The sequence below is a fragment of the Ptychodera flava genome, chromosome 20, assembly GCF_041260155.1.
Source record: "Ptychodera flava strain L36383 chromosome 20, AS_Pfla_20210202, whole genome shotgun sequence".
Classification (NCBI taxonomy): Eukaryota; Metazoa; Hemichordata; class Enteropneusta; family Ptychoderidae; genus Ptychodera; species Ptychodera flava.
Genome location: NC_091947.1, coordinates 22,986,574 through 23,001,912, shown reverse-complemented (window position 1 = coordinate 23,001,912; position 15,339 = coordinate 22,986,574). Strand labels below are relative to the sequence as shown.

The following is a 15,339-nucleotide window of genomic DNA, read 5'->3' as shown; positions in this document are numbered from 1 at the left end:
GTCATCTTCAGCATTAATTTATACATTTTTTTCCAATCCAGAGTACCTGAATTCAAAATTCTTCCAGTTTTGCTTGGCTCGCCGGTGCGGTAAAGATCCTGCTTGTCAATTCATTCTTAATAATGTGTCTTGATAGGCCCTCTAATAGATTTGGTGTATCGTTTATCAGAATGTGAATATCGTCTACTCCATGTTCTTTACGTTTAATATCGCCCGGAATGGCGGAGATTAGACCGATCCACTTAAGTTTGTGTAGCAAGGAGAAATGTGCCCCTTAAATTATTGGCCATGGTTTTGCTTTGTCCATATCGAAGAGATCAGAGATTCTCAAGATTCTTTTCGAAGCAAATTCTCTGAAATAGACTGATTTACCCCTAAGAGAATATTTTTGTTATTCCACGCAATCTGATTTTTTTCTTCATTTTGCATTTCAGTTTCCTTGACCAAGGATCAAGACATTCTGTGACAAAATCTGTAAACCGCACCGGTAGCCTATGTGTGTTAAAGTTACATTTAAATAAGAGATTTCCTCCCAAGTATGTCTGACACTTTGTAATTCATCTTTGTGAATATTTGTTACATTGTTTTCACTGGTTTTTTTGCTCTTCATCTACAATGTCAAACACCTGCACCTGGTCTTTTGAATTCATCTCAGCATGAGACTGTAGAACGCCACTCTCATGCGAACGTGAAGCCCTCAAATTTTCACTCCCCTCAGACACAATTAAACTTAATTTCTCTTGTAAATTCACATCAAAGACTCTTTGCATTTCTACTAATTTGTCCGACCAGTTCTTGTTTGATACTTGAAGTTCAGTTTTCAGCGCGCGATTTTCCGATCTTAGTCTACACAGTTCGTCTTCAAGACGACCCACATTTTGTACAGTATATTTCACACTGTCCAAGTCATTTTACACGGGTGTACTTCCTGTTGTACGTAGTTAAGGTTCCAAGACAATACATTGACCTTTTTATCTAACAATTCTCTGGTGCTTAATCAGCTCAAAACCCCAGTAAATAATACATTTTCTGAAAGCCTAGATATGGGGCAACATTTTGGTAACCACAGTTTCACCATTATTTACATAACTATTACGTGACAGGTAATTTGCATAACCTTTCAAAAATCGGGTTTTCCTATGTTTTGTCTCAATACTTCAAAATATCAAACTTGCTGGAATGCAAGCTGTCACAACGCTCTTCCAAAGTGTGTCTCGGATTATTTATATCTTGCTTCGTTTTTAGTAGCACAATTTTAAAGAAATCGACTAGGTTAAATTCACCGTTCTGGAAGTTTTTCCGGCATAAAAATTGTTTGAGAAGGATTAAAAAAATTCTGACACACTATTTGAAAGATCCTTAGTACAGCTTGCACTCACACAAATTTCAGCCACATACCTCAAAGCATTGAAACAAAACATAGGGAAAACCGACTTTTGAAAGGTTATGCAAATTAAGTGTCACATGATAGTTATGTAAACAATGGTAGCAACATGGTAACCAAAATGTTCCCCTATATCTAGGTTTTCCGAAAATATATAATTTACGGTGGTTCTGAGCTTATTAACTACCAGAGAATTGTTTGCTTAAAAAGGGCAATTTCTTGTCTTGGAACCTTAAGAACAACCGTAGAATCTATGATCTTTTCTTCCAACGCAGCTATGTTATATATGTTAGCACTGCTTTTGCAAAAATGTCTTTTTCCTTCTCTGTGTCACGGATTCATCCTTTGACGATCTTTATACGCGAATGTCACCGTGCAGCGACTATTATCTGATAGGCGCCAAAGCAAGCAAGGGTAAATACTAATCCATGGACGCTGTCACCAGATTATCACTGGAACTTTGACAAAGTCAACAACAAGCACACCAGCAAGGTGTAACAGAAGAAAGGGGAAAAAACTCTCAAAAGCAGTGTCCAGGATGATCCATAAAACTAGTGGACACTTTATATTCATGTAAACAGAAACAAACAGAAGGCAAAACAAACTTGAATATTCATTTGTAAACGAACAGGTCGGAAAGGAGGGCCTTCCATGCAGGGCTCGAAATTAACTTTTTACCCTGGTAATCCACTTGGGCTACCACCTTCTGAAGTTGGTAGCCCAGTGACAATGGCTGGTAGTCCATGCATATTTAGTTTAGAAATACTGTACTTGTCCGAGTATGAGCTCCCTGTTCAGCATCACAAATAGCAGTAAAACTATATATCCCTGGATACAGAAGTGACAGTTTTGTGAAATTTCAGCATGGAAACCCAAAATTTGACACAAGGACGCCTTGTGTGCTGCCGATCAACAGCATAGTGTGAACTGAAATGCAAAGACTGCTCAAAAACACGGTTGGAACTAATTTTGGATAATATGATGGTAAAGTAAGGTTGTTTTAATCTGCAAATGTAAACTCATCTTCTTTTCTTTTTAGTTGCACACTGTTTTTATGAGTAATTTGTAATATTATAACATTCAGCTACATCACATCTAACACTTATGAGAAATTTTTAAAATATGCTAATCAAATTATCCCGAATTAAGTCCAATCGAGTTAAAAGCAACTCAACATTCTAGTATCAAACGCTCTGCATCTTGTGAAAACAAAAACATAGCAGTGAAAATTGTAATAGTCACCAGAAAAAACTCTTCATAAACTTTTTACCCTGGTAATCCACTTGGGCTACCATCTTCTGAAGTTGGTAGCCCAGTGACAAACAATGAAACTGCATGTTTAGAGGATGAAAACTAACATCGTGGTCGTGAATGAAAATAAACAATGGCGGACGTGGCAGTGTGGTGAAACTATTTTATTTATGTAATGGACCAAGGGTCAAAGAATAAAGAAAGTACTGGAAAAACGTGTCATTTTCCTTACGATACTGTCACGGGAACACCAGTTTCCCATTGTTTTACAAACTTTTAATAGTTTCGTTAATTTTAAAGTAGTTTATAGCAACTTTAATGACCACGTATACTCTCCTAACCTTTCCGTATTTGAGTTACACTAGGGTAGGGGCTTAAACACGGATGTAAAGCATTTTCAAAAATTCTCTGAAATTAGGGGCCTTGTACACGAGCAGGAGTTATACTGGACGAGTACATCGTAATTATGTTCATTAACCAGACAAAAAAGCTAATTTTCAAGATTCTGCCCATGAAGTGAATTTTCTAGTAATTTAATGTGAATACTTGCATAGCTTTACTGCGCAAAAGGAAACCGGTATGTTGGACAACAGTTACACTCAAAAGTTTGCTAAGCTATTGACAACCCCTTTCAAACTCAGAGATTAATGCAAATTTTGATAGTCGCCATGACAACCAACTCTCTCTCAGCACACGACACACTGTAGCTGTGCCATGAACCTTCTGTAGGGAGGAGACATAAAGTCTATGTTACTGTGATTGACATATTAAGATCAAAATGCAACGAAACTGCATTTTCATTGACCATCATTTCCTGTGCCTGTCAACCAAGTACACCAGTTCAGACATTGAAACTTTGTTACGGTCGTCTTTGTAATTTGCATAACAAAGTCATAGCCTTTCTGTGTCCGGCGGGGTTTGATTGCATTTAGCTCGTTCCGAAGTGACGGACATCGCACGCCAAGTATTTCATGTCCCAGGCTTTGGTAGTCCGCGTGGCCTACCATTTCATGGACTTTGGTAGCCCAAGGGAAAAGTCGGTTGTCTGTGGGCGCGGGACTACCGCAAATTTCGAGCCCTGTATATGTATGTACATACATACATACATACATACATATACATATACTGTGTGTATGTGTGTGTGTATGTATGTATATGTATACACACCAAGAAGCCTGAAGCATAAGTTATGTACATCTGTTTTAAAGCCATTCTAACCACATTTTAAAGCATCAAACCAGGGTTTGTATAGAAGCCATTACTTGACCTAGACAAACAATTCCATCAATATACAATATGACAATGGAAAGAAACAGACTCATTTCAAACCAAATTTCGAAGCATTTTTTACATAAAATTGACATATTTACATCCACAGTTGTGAGAGTTGGTGATTAATAACCTGACCGTTTGGGTAAAGCACCAAAGTTTACTGACTATACAGATGACACTTTTTTATGAATATACTTATGTTATCCTGCGTCTTGGAAACAGAAGACTGGTTGTTTACAAGATCTATATACCGCAACTTCTTTAAGATTCACTCATATCGATAGTCTAGTCGGAAGGTAGGGTTCCCATGCACCCTATGGATATATTTTTAACCTACATTTTTGTAATCCTTAGGGTCTATAGTTAATGAATTTTGATGTTCCCAAAATCAAATATTGTCCCATGGGGTTCATTTGGCGCCATCTTTGCCGCCATCTTGGATTTCAACAATGGGGTAGGGGTCACATATTTACCGCTCGACGGAAACAGAAACAATAAAATACTACAAACGTTACATTTTTAGAAAGCCCAGATTATGGCCTTTTCATTGATATATAACTTAATGGGGATAAATTAATATTCGAACGTCGATTAGACTTTATATCGGCCATTGACAGTAAATCGTAAAATTTGCTAAATTTCAAACCCAATAATTAAGTTCCCGTTCCTCTAAACAATTTTTCATAAGGTATGTATATATTTTTGGGAAGAACTAAGTGCGAGAAACAAGAAAAATAACATTAAAAGTATGTGTCTTGAGATTTAATGGGTGCATGAGCTTGTTTTCTTAATACGTGGTATGCCACATATCCGTGTTTAATATAAGGGGTAGGGGTAATGTTTCCCTTTCTGTTTCGGATTATGAATGATGAAACCATGAAAATGTTACATTTTTTGGAAGTGCTGAATCAGGCTCTTCTAAAAATATATAGATTTATGGGGAAAAGTCGCATATTTCAAAGTTACAAAGCTTAAGCCGTTCAGTTTGTGTCGATTTTAAGTGATTTTCTAAAAACAAAATTATAATATATGGGTATATTTCCCTTTCTGCCTCGAATCATATATTATGAAACCATATAAATGTTATACTGATTGAAAGCTCTGAAAAGGGCTTTTCTAAACATGTATAGTTTTATGGGGAAAAGTCGCATATTTTAAAGTTACAAAGCTTAAGCCTTTCAGTTTGTGTCAATTTTAAGTGATTTTTTTAAACAAAATTATAACATAAGGGGTAGGGGTAATGTTTCCCTTTCTGCCTCGATTCATGAATCATGAAACCATATAAATGTTATTTTGTTGAAAGATCGGAAAAGGGCCTTTCTAAACATGTATAGCTTTATTGGGAAAAATCGCCTATTTGAAAGTTACAAAACTTAAACCTTTCAGTTTGTGTCAATTTTAAGTGATTTTTTAAAAAAATATGCACAAAACAGTTAGTCCGTTGGCCAGGTATCGAAATCATCCCCTGGAAGGCATTTGTCCACTATGATTTTCTGTTAGCTAGTATTCTAAGCTGTCAAATCTGCTTATTTGCCATTTAACTGATGGTGGGTAAGAGTGTAACGACTTGTTTTGTAGGTGGCTGTCACGCCCTCACTAGTAAAATAGGAATGGGTTAGGGGTAACATATTTACCGCTAGTCGGAAACAAAAACAACAAAGTACCATAAACAATACATGTTTAGAAAGCCCATATATAATGCCCTTACCATTGGCATATAACTTAATGGGATTCCCCTTTATAAGATACATTTAAGGGATAGGGGTATGGGTAATGTTTCCTCTCTACCAAAACGCAGCGAATAAAGAAGCTACACATCATATCTCAAACACTAAGGCAGTTGCTTTCCAACAAGATATGGCTTGATGGGTAAACTTAAAAAATTTTCAGTGACAATGCCTGAACTCAAAAGTTTATGTTACTTTACTGATATATACTTGTTAAAATGAACATGAAAAATATTTATCAAGGCACTAAAAAGTTAAAATGGTGATAAATAAAAGACGTTTTACTCATTTCAATAACTCAAACAATGGAAAGAACGTGAACAGCTGTATTACAGCTTGGATTTCAACAAAATCGCTTATTTGATATTACTTTTGGATGAGGCATCACTGTATGCGTATGTTTCCGGGCAATTTCGGCATAAGGCACCAATACGAAAGTACTTTTTAAAGATGTAAACATGTTCAATACGCATAATTTTTAAAACAAAATGTCAAAAATTATATATTTCATATCCACAAGCTCTAAATTTGATTTCATAATCTTCATGCTCAGTTGATATGACAGCAGCAATAATTAATCCCTATTGTATCGTGAGTGATATATAAGCAATAAAGCACCATTTGAAAAGGATACCACACGGTTTTAACTGGTAAGCAACATATACGCACGAGCTCGAGCTCCACTCGTGTGTATAAGCAGTGAAATGGTCATAACCGAGTGGTGTACCTAACCTATAGGGGTTGTTTATTGCTTAATTACATGCCTCGATGTGAGTGCAAGTCACTGCATGATATAAATAGGAACACCCGGGAAGTTAGAGGGCCGGTGAACGATGTACTGACTGGTTTCCATGGTTACCCGGTCTAGCGAAACCGTTCGACGTTTTCGACGTCAAAGTAGACACTTAATGTTAGATGTAAAATATCCGTGCGCGCACTGCTATTTTGACTTTCGTTAAAACCTGTCGGATGATGGTCGATACTGGCAAAATTGTTCGAAGAAGCTCCGCATGTAACTGTCATAATAGCATTATTACCATCGCGGTAATTGTTGGTACACTGAAGCCCCAATATATTTAGGGAAACCGCTGGAGATGTTGATATATACTCAAGTAATTAGCAATCAGTGTTGTTGAGACATGAAGGCGGCTGTGTCGGTGTCTGCGGGAAGCCAGTCAGTGTCTGGAAACCGGGATATTCCATTTTACACAATGGGGGTGTACAGACTATCAATTATTAAAATAAATAAAGTTGTATATTTTCAAAACTTTAATGAGTTACTCATGTACTAAAGAGGATGTGTTTCACTTTGTTATTCCCGGTTAAATGTTATGATAAAGTTCTTTCGTAAAACTGGCCTAGAAATTGATTAAATGTATTCTTTCCACCTACTTCCCGAACGAAAATGGTATCACCACAAGTGAATAACCGACATATTAGCAGCGCGCAATCCAAAACTAGAGTTTCAAAATGTCAGCCAACCAAAGAATTCCCGAGAACGTGCGAACCTCGGTAGTTCGACATTGGCTAAATGGTATGTCTATTAGATCGGTGGCAAAACAAACGGATCTTCCTGCATCAACAGCGGCGAACATTATCAACAGATTCCGGCAAACAGGTCTCACCATTCAAGGCCGGTCAAGTGGACGTCCCCATGAAAAATCTAGACCTGAAGTCGTTGAGTACATCGAGTACCTAAAGTCAAGAAAACCGTCGATGACAGCGACTGAAATTCGAGCTGACCTATTACACAGTGGCATCTGTGATCTGAACACGTTACCGGCACACAGGACAATTTATGATATTTTTCGTCGCGATCTTAATTTTACATACAAGAAAGTGTCTCAGGTACCGAAAGAACAGCTCACCGAACGAAACATGCAACGCATTGTGCAGTATATCGACATGGTGTCAATGATGAATCCGCTTACTGTGCACTTCTTCGACGAAGCCGGAGTAAAACGGACAACTGGTAACCGAAGTTATGGTCACAGTCGGGTGGGAGAGAGGGCGTTCGAAGTTCAAAGGTATACGTCTGATGTGAATTTAACCTTGAACTTGTTGCACAGTCCTTTGGGAGTATCTCATTTTAACATTATACACGGGCCTTCAAACGGAATGGAAATGCTACATTTCTTCGATGAAGCACTGCAAGTTATCCGGGAAGATGGCAATCCAGCAATCAGTCCCGGCGATGTTGTGATTATGGATAACGCTGGATTCCACCACGGTGGAATAGCAGAACCAGAATAGCAGAACCAAACTCAGAGAAATGCTCAGACGTAGAAATGTTCGTTTGCTCTTCCAGCCACCATACTGCCCGGAGTTCAACTCATGTGAACTGTGTTTCCGACACATAAAGCATGACTTGCAGATGAACGATATTTTGGCTGTGAACCATACTGAGTTAGCTTTGATCAATGCAGTGGGCAATATAACTCCTGCTTTTTCCCGTGAATTTTTTAGACACTGTGGCTTTTCGATGTGATTTATGAACTTTAAATAAGCCCAAATGACACAATCGCAAAATTTTTCAAATGCAATGAATATAACTCATTGAACAAATCTGCGAAATTTACAAACCTATTCTGTAACGTGACGGTTTTCATGGCACTTCCATCCCCAGCTGTCGTGAATTTTTATTAGACCCGTCGGTTTTGAAATGTAATTTACAGTATGAGAATGTTCCAATAAAAACGGCGATGTTTATACATTCATTGTTATTGTACTCAGTGTCTGAAAAAGGGTATTGAAGGATGATATGCACTGAGAATAAATACGACAGACAATTTGTGAACAATAAAATTTATCTTTAATGAACGTCGATGTAAACGGCGAAGTCAACTCCAATGATACTCAGATGAATAAACTAGTAATAAATCTGTAGAAAAAACTTGATTGTCAGTAAAAATGAGAGTTTGGTCACGTTGTGGTATGACCGAAAAAACAAACAAACTAGGGTTTTGATTTCGCCAACCCTTGAATGTTGGTACGACAAACTAAGCTTCAATCTTTCAAGTTGTCAGTATTCGGGATATTATATTACTTCAACCCTGCGAAATCAAAACCAAATAACCTACAAATCAACAACATAACAAATAAACCTATTGGGTATATAAACTGCATTGTAATTCGTTATTCGCTATCAAGGTCCTACAATCATCTTGACAATTTTCATTTAAAAGCATTTTCAAAATGAAATTTCGTATTCTACAGGTTCTACTAGGAACGCTTAAACCTTCCAGTCGGCAGGAAAAACTCAAATATCACAAAAAGGAATAAACAAAAAACAACAGCAAGAAAGTGAATTTTCGTGGGAAGCTAACACAATTCAAAACAAACGTCTTACTGGTATCATGGCAAACAGGGCGTCGATCCTCAAAATTCAGTGACGGTTTGGCGGTTCGCCTGCATGAGTCGAAAGCTTGTGCTATGTAGACTATGGAAAACTACGAACAAAACAAGTCTGAATCTAGGCATTTTGTAGGCTGTTATTATTTCACGAATTTCACGATTGAACATAGGACTATGTCACACAACTTTGTTCAGTTCTCCGACAACCGCTTAGCAGCTTCAAGGAGTTTTCCCACGTTGTCTTCGATGATTTCCATCGACTGCGACACAGGTATCTGGTGTTATTCTCCGCCAGAACGCTGTTTGGTACTTCTGGAACCGGGACTACGGTATCGGCGTTGTTACCATAGAATCTCGGTGTAGTTGGTGCTGTACTTGACTCCGTAGCAGCAACGGGTACATGTAGGTTGTGCATATTGCATGTAGCGGGAGTTGGCGTCACCATAGTTGGGCGATACAGCTGGGAAGTATCTGGGTTGTCCTTGTTCAAGTTGACGAAGCTGTTGTGGCGCAAATGGTGCTGGACGGGTGCGATCACCAAAATTATCAGTGAACTGTACCATCGGCCCTACAGGGTGAAGGTTGTGCGGCAGATATGCGGGCGAAGAGCTGTAATAATCATTCCAGTTTGGCGTTGTCATAAGGGGAAGTCCGCGACCGTAAAGGTGGGCCCACGTTTCTCTGAATATGTCACGCCTTTGTCTACGCATGTATTTATCGTAAGCCTCTGCTTCAATATTGGTGTATTCCGAACCAGAACTATCCGACGAACTTCTTTCCCTTTTATTCTTTCGACGTTTCTTTTCGCTCTGTTCTGTGTCGCAACGCCGTCCTCGTGTTTTTCTAGATTCTGGTGAACTAGTACATTGACCACTCGAGCGAACAGGAGATGCTAAAGGCAAACAAAGTGTAAACATTTAGTTTGAAGGGATTCGTTTAGTTGTGAGTTTGATGCATTTTGACGGAAACATCACGAACTGGACATGCATGCATACCATAACGCACAAAGAACTTCAACGTCAATTTCTAAAATACTTACATTTCAAAAGCTCTTGGAGGTAGTCAGCGGAACACTTGCTACTTGACGGAACTTGTTTCACTGAAGAATAAACACTTTTCCCGACTTCCTGCAGTTGTTTGGAAAACTCTCTGCGATCGACATGCGAGTCGTCGTTCTGAGGTAGTTTGCTGATGTTGTTGTCATATGCAACCCGGAGAATGCCTATGTCATGTTGAAGTTCAACTTTCCCCTTTGTTGTTCGGGCCTGGTATTTTTCCGGGAAAGCTCGCATCAAACGCGGTGTTATTTCCGTTGTGAATGCCGAAATCGATTTGCTCTGAAAATCTTCTAACACTTTCAACTCTGTTTCCGTCTGTGTTATCTGTTTTGCTTTCTTTGATTCTTTCTCTTTAATTTCTTTACTTGGGCAAAGTGATCTTGAGTATGTTTGTCTTTTCTCCCGCAGTAGACGAACCCCTTGCAAGCTTCGCCCAACAAGCAACCTTCACTGTTTTTGTTACCAGTGGCGCGGTGACCGCGGCGGTGGCAGATTGCGCATGTACTCCGTGTATTTGACCCCACTGGCGATGCCTCTCTTACCGGTCTCTCCAATTCACTGCGCTGATGCTCAAGCGCTAACTTTTCATCTTTTAAAAGACAAAGTTTGTTATTTAAGCTTTCAGCTTTGGTCTCCTTCCAGTTTTTTTCGGTTTGAACTTGTCCGTAACGGAACTGTAGGTGAGCTGTCGCCGGGGCGGTACATTACATACATCGATGTTCTGGTTCTGCTCCGGGTCACGGTACGGGTCGTTGTCTCGACTTTTGACTGGCGATGGAAGGCACTCTTTCGTTTCGGTGCGTTTTTTTGCAACCATTGGAGAATAATCATCAACGACCTCTAACTTGATGCGCTTGTATTCGGCATTGGGCACTGTCTCGGAACATCGATACAGGTCGTTGATATCAAGTTCACTGTTTGACAGCGTAATGCTATCCCCTTCCTCGTTTTATACTGAATTTGGAAATCAAAAGTTTCCAAGCTTGCAATGTTTCGCTTGATAAAATGAACGAGTTCACAGTATGTTCCAATTTATCGCCATATATGTGACGAATTTTGCCACCACAGTATTTCACTTGAAATTGAAACATGGCTTACACATGCATGGAATCTTCATGCTTTGTGAATTGAAGGATGTTCAAGTTCAGCGCGGGAGCACGTTGATTACGCGCGTTTTCTGATTGTTGATACCACTTTCAAAAAGGGGGGGTATCGCAATGGACTAAAGATTTTGCATCCAAGTTGTCTTATAATATTAGCTGTACACCGTATTTACATTAAAATATGCATTAAAGAGAAGTATTAAATGAAGACAAGAACTAAGGAACAGAAATGTGATGAAATACAGTCATTTTATTTATTCACTGCTCACATTTCCCCACAATCCCCATCGTAAAAATTGAATATTCCGGTTTCTGGATGGCGGTAAGGGATGGACCATTAGATCTTGGGAGGGGGGGGTGGTCACAATGAAATTGTGAAAATTTTTTTTTACTATTGTAAATTTCTGAAATTTTTTTTTTCCAATTGAGATTAGCTGTGCAAATTTTTTTTTCAGGGTAATTTTCAGATTTTGATTTTTTTTTAGTTCGTCGCTGTCTGAAGATAAAGAGGGCAAAGATGTGGTGCCAAGAACCACAAGCGGCCACGCAAGCCGTCACGGGGGGGGGGGGAGTCAGGAGAGGGGTGTCCCCCTGCTGCTGTTGGAGCTTTTGAAAAATAGAGATTAAAATGGTGTTATTTGGTGGCACCTGGGGAGTATTTTTGCGGGGGAGGTCAGGAGGGGGTGTCCCCTCCTGCCGTTGGAGCTTTTGAAAATAGAGATTGAAATGGTGTTATTTGGTGGCACTTGGGGAGTATTTTTGCGGGGGGAGGTAAGGAGTGGGTGTTCCCCTCCTGCCGTTAGAGCTTTTGAAAAAAAGATATTAAAATGGTGTTATTTGGTGGCACTTGGGGAGTATTTTTGCGGGGGGGGGGGAGGGATGGTCAGGAGGGGGTGTCCCCTCCTGCCGTTGGAGCTTTTGAAAAATAGAGATTAAAATGGTGTTATTTGGTGGCACCTGGGGAGTATTTTTGCGGGGGGGGATGGTCAGGAGGGGGTGTCCCCCTCCTGCCGTTGGAGCTTTTGAAAAATAGAGATAAAAATGGTGTTATTTGGTGGCACTTGGGGAGCATTTTTTTGGATTACACATCTTCCTCTGAAACATGGTCTTCTTGCTCCTCAGTAGCTTCCTATAGTTTTGAAAATTGACTATTTTGGTTTCCTGGCTTCCCTTTCTACTGCGTGGTGAAATGCCTACATTCACCCCACCAAACATGCATATCTCATGATTTACAATTGATTTTGACAAGCTGAGAAGCTAAAATAAGCTAAATAATATAGTTAAATTTGCATATTTGTGTTTTTAGAGCAATTGTTGCCCTTTTTGATCAAAACATCTATTTCTCTGTAGCAGCATGTCCAAATTGATTGGATGTGTATAGATGTGTTGAAATTTCGATATTTGTCTTTTTAGGGCAATTTATGCCATTCATGGTCAAAAAATCTGTATTCTCTGAAAGGGGTTGTCAAATTCTTTGAAATTTGCTACACAAAAACGATTATTCATGCAGATTTATTCAGTATTTGCTATCGAGAAACTTTCAAAGTTCAACCCTTTTGTGTGTTTTTGTGTTGGGATTTGTTGGATAGATGGCATTCTACGTAGTGTATTGTTGAATGTTAAAACATGTGTTGCTGTTGTTTTTGAGGCTGTTTTTTGAGAAAAAAGAATTGAAAATGCCTTTTTAAAAGCAAAATAATACATAATGACTTGATATGTTGTTTTATCATTATTGACGTGTTTCTACTTGTTCACCCATTCTTGCATTATCATTGCAATAAAATGCTGTGAAAAAAATGAAACTGATGTGGCCTGCATCTGTTTACCTTGATCTTAAAAGGCAAATACAACTTTCTGTCTTGACAACCATACCATAGTTTCAATGTTTTACCTAGTGTACCTGCTTGGTTTGAACGCAGGAAACAAGTAGAAAACAGGCTCTATAATTTCATAATTTTCAAGTGATCAGAATACAAAAGTCCTGAAAAGATAAGATAATCACAACTTCCAGTATAAGGGATACAGTCACTCTAAATGTATAAATTAAAATTAAAAATGTGCCAGGAGGATGTACTAAAAAATACAGAAAGTTGCTTTCTGTGGTAAAATCTAAAAAAAATTCAAAATTTTAAAGACTTTTGCAGATTTTTTTTTATGCCTTTGTCTTCTTATTTATTTTTTTTTTTATTTGCAAACTAGTTTGAAAATTTTTTTTTTCCTAACTTTCTGCTCTGAAATTTTTTTTTTTCTGTTTTTGACCACCCCCTCCCAAGATCTAATGGTCCGTCCCTAACTCTATATCAGTTTTATTGCCGAGACCGACAGAGCCGCCTTCATGTCTCAACAACACTGATTGCTAATTACTTGAGTATATATCAACATCTCCAGCGGTTTCCCTAAATATATTGGGGCTTCAGTGTACCAACAATTACCGCGATGGCAGTAAATGTGAAGAGGCATGTAATAAAAACATTACTGCCTCAGGGGCATAGGAAGCACTTCAGGGTTGGGGGGGGGCAAAGGTAACCTATATTCTGGTGATGAATGAATTACGATCTAAAATTTGCATATATGAATAAATTAAAATATTAAATCATACATGAATAAATTAAAATAATTAAAACAGGCCAAAATCAATCTAAATAGTAAAAAATGTAATGAAAGCACCACTACTTTCACATACGGCAATGTCTCAATATTTGTGTTTTTATGTATTAGGCCGTGTAAAGAAAATTCTTTGTTTGCTGTCCTTGGATTTTTGAAAAACCTACAAGCCAGCCAGCAAAAAAACAAACAAACACACAACATAGATCAATCGCATAAACTTTAACTTTCCCATCGGTTTATGGGTCACTGTATTAAAAATCATCTGTTACATTTACAATGCAGTGTTTCTTATGCTCTTCATTAAGCACGTTGAAAGCAATGCTTGGAAACAAAGTATAAGTACAACAAACATACTTAGAGTTAGGTGACTGTGAGTCTGAACAAAAATTCCATAATAAACAATGGCAATAAACACTATACCAGTACATAGGCCCTAGTGTACCACATGTACAGTGTGATAGTAATCAACTGGTTGTGTTACGCAGATCTATAGTTTGTCTCTGACGGAGGTTTATGCACTAGGTAGTCATAGGCAAGAGTAAAACTATTAAAATAACAAGATCTCAATTATGAATAAAAAGCATATTTGCGACAAATGTAAAAGATGCAAATTACGTATTACGAAGTTTTGAAGAAAACAAAATATATTTGAATCAACACCTAATGAAGGAACATAAGAACTTCACCGTTTACGCAATGGCTTCAATTTTGCAACGTGTCTAAGTGACATTTGTATATCAATTATGACATGTACATTTAAGATCGAGATCTGTTTACGATTGGACGTATATTTCCATCTTTAATTCATATCTATCATATGATCCAAACCAAGCCTTAAACATAACGTTTAAAATCCCATTCTAAAATAATACGGGAAAGGGATACAAAGGACAAGAGAGAAAAATACAACAGACAGGACAGGAGGACAGACAATTGAGAAGCGTATCTTGGGCGATGGCAGCTGTCAAGCTTGTCTACCGAGAAATAAAGTCTATGTAGTACCAACGTGTAGTCAATCGAAGATTACCAGCACCTCTCAGCAAGCTAAGACGAGTCCATGAGTAAAAGCAGGCCAAGATGAGGTAATGAGATAATAGGAGAAAAACGAGTAGTAACAGTTGTTTTGACAACTGTACACTATGTATTTCAACATGTTGGGGTAAGCTTAGAACAAAAAGGTGTTCTTGCAAAACCTGAAAATTCCAAATATAAAACTGCAAAAGTTACTGAGTATAACAGAGTATGTAGTTGTCACTCAGAAAACAAATGCTAAACATCTTGGTAAAAGGTGAAACTACTATCTCTTCCATAAAATTACAATTTTTACAGTAAGAAGAGTGGGTAGCTGAACAAATCATAACAGCCTCGAGTACAAATCCTCCTTTTTAAGAGTCAAATAAATACTAGTCCTGAGCACTGTTACTGTTGAGTTGAATGCTCCATTAGCTGTAACTTTAAATGCTATTAATTCTGAATTTTGTGTATCAACTATTTTTTAGCCGAATTCCAATAGCGCTGATCGCGATGTCAGGTTTGTTACTAAATATAGCTGCACGCGCGACTTCAGACACCGCTGCCTGAAA

The 15,339-nt window shown here is 38.2% G+C and overlaps 2 protein-coding genes across 2 annotated transcripts; one reads left to right on the top strand and one right to left on the bottom strand.

The window, feature by feature from the left end:
• The first annotated feature begins 7,170 nt into the window (after window positions 1-7,170).
• On the top strand, window positions 7,171-7,887 carry LOC139119531 (paired box protein Pax-1-like). The gene has a single exon (XM_070683373.1). The coding sequence runs from the start codon at window positions 7,171-7,173 to the stop codon at window positions 7,885-7,887; it is 717 nt and encodes a 238-aa protein (XP_070539474.1).
• A 536-nt stretch (window positions 7,888-8,423) lies between these two features.
• On the bottom strand, window positions 8,424-10,401 carry LOC139120342 (uncharacterized). The gene is made up of 2 exons (XM_070684680.1): window positions 10,028-10,401; window positions 8,424-9,880 (listed from the first exon to the last, which is right to left on the bottom strand). Exons 1-2 carry the CDS (start codon window positions 10,278-10,280, stop codon window positions 9,330-9,332), a joined length of 804 nt encoding a protein of 267 aa, XP_070540781.1. The 5' UTR covers window positions 10,281-10,401; the 3' UTR covers window positions 8,424-9,329.
• Between the last annotated feature and the right edge of the window lie 4,938 nt (window positions 10,402-15,339).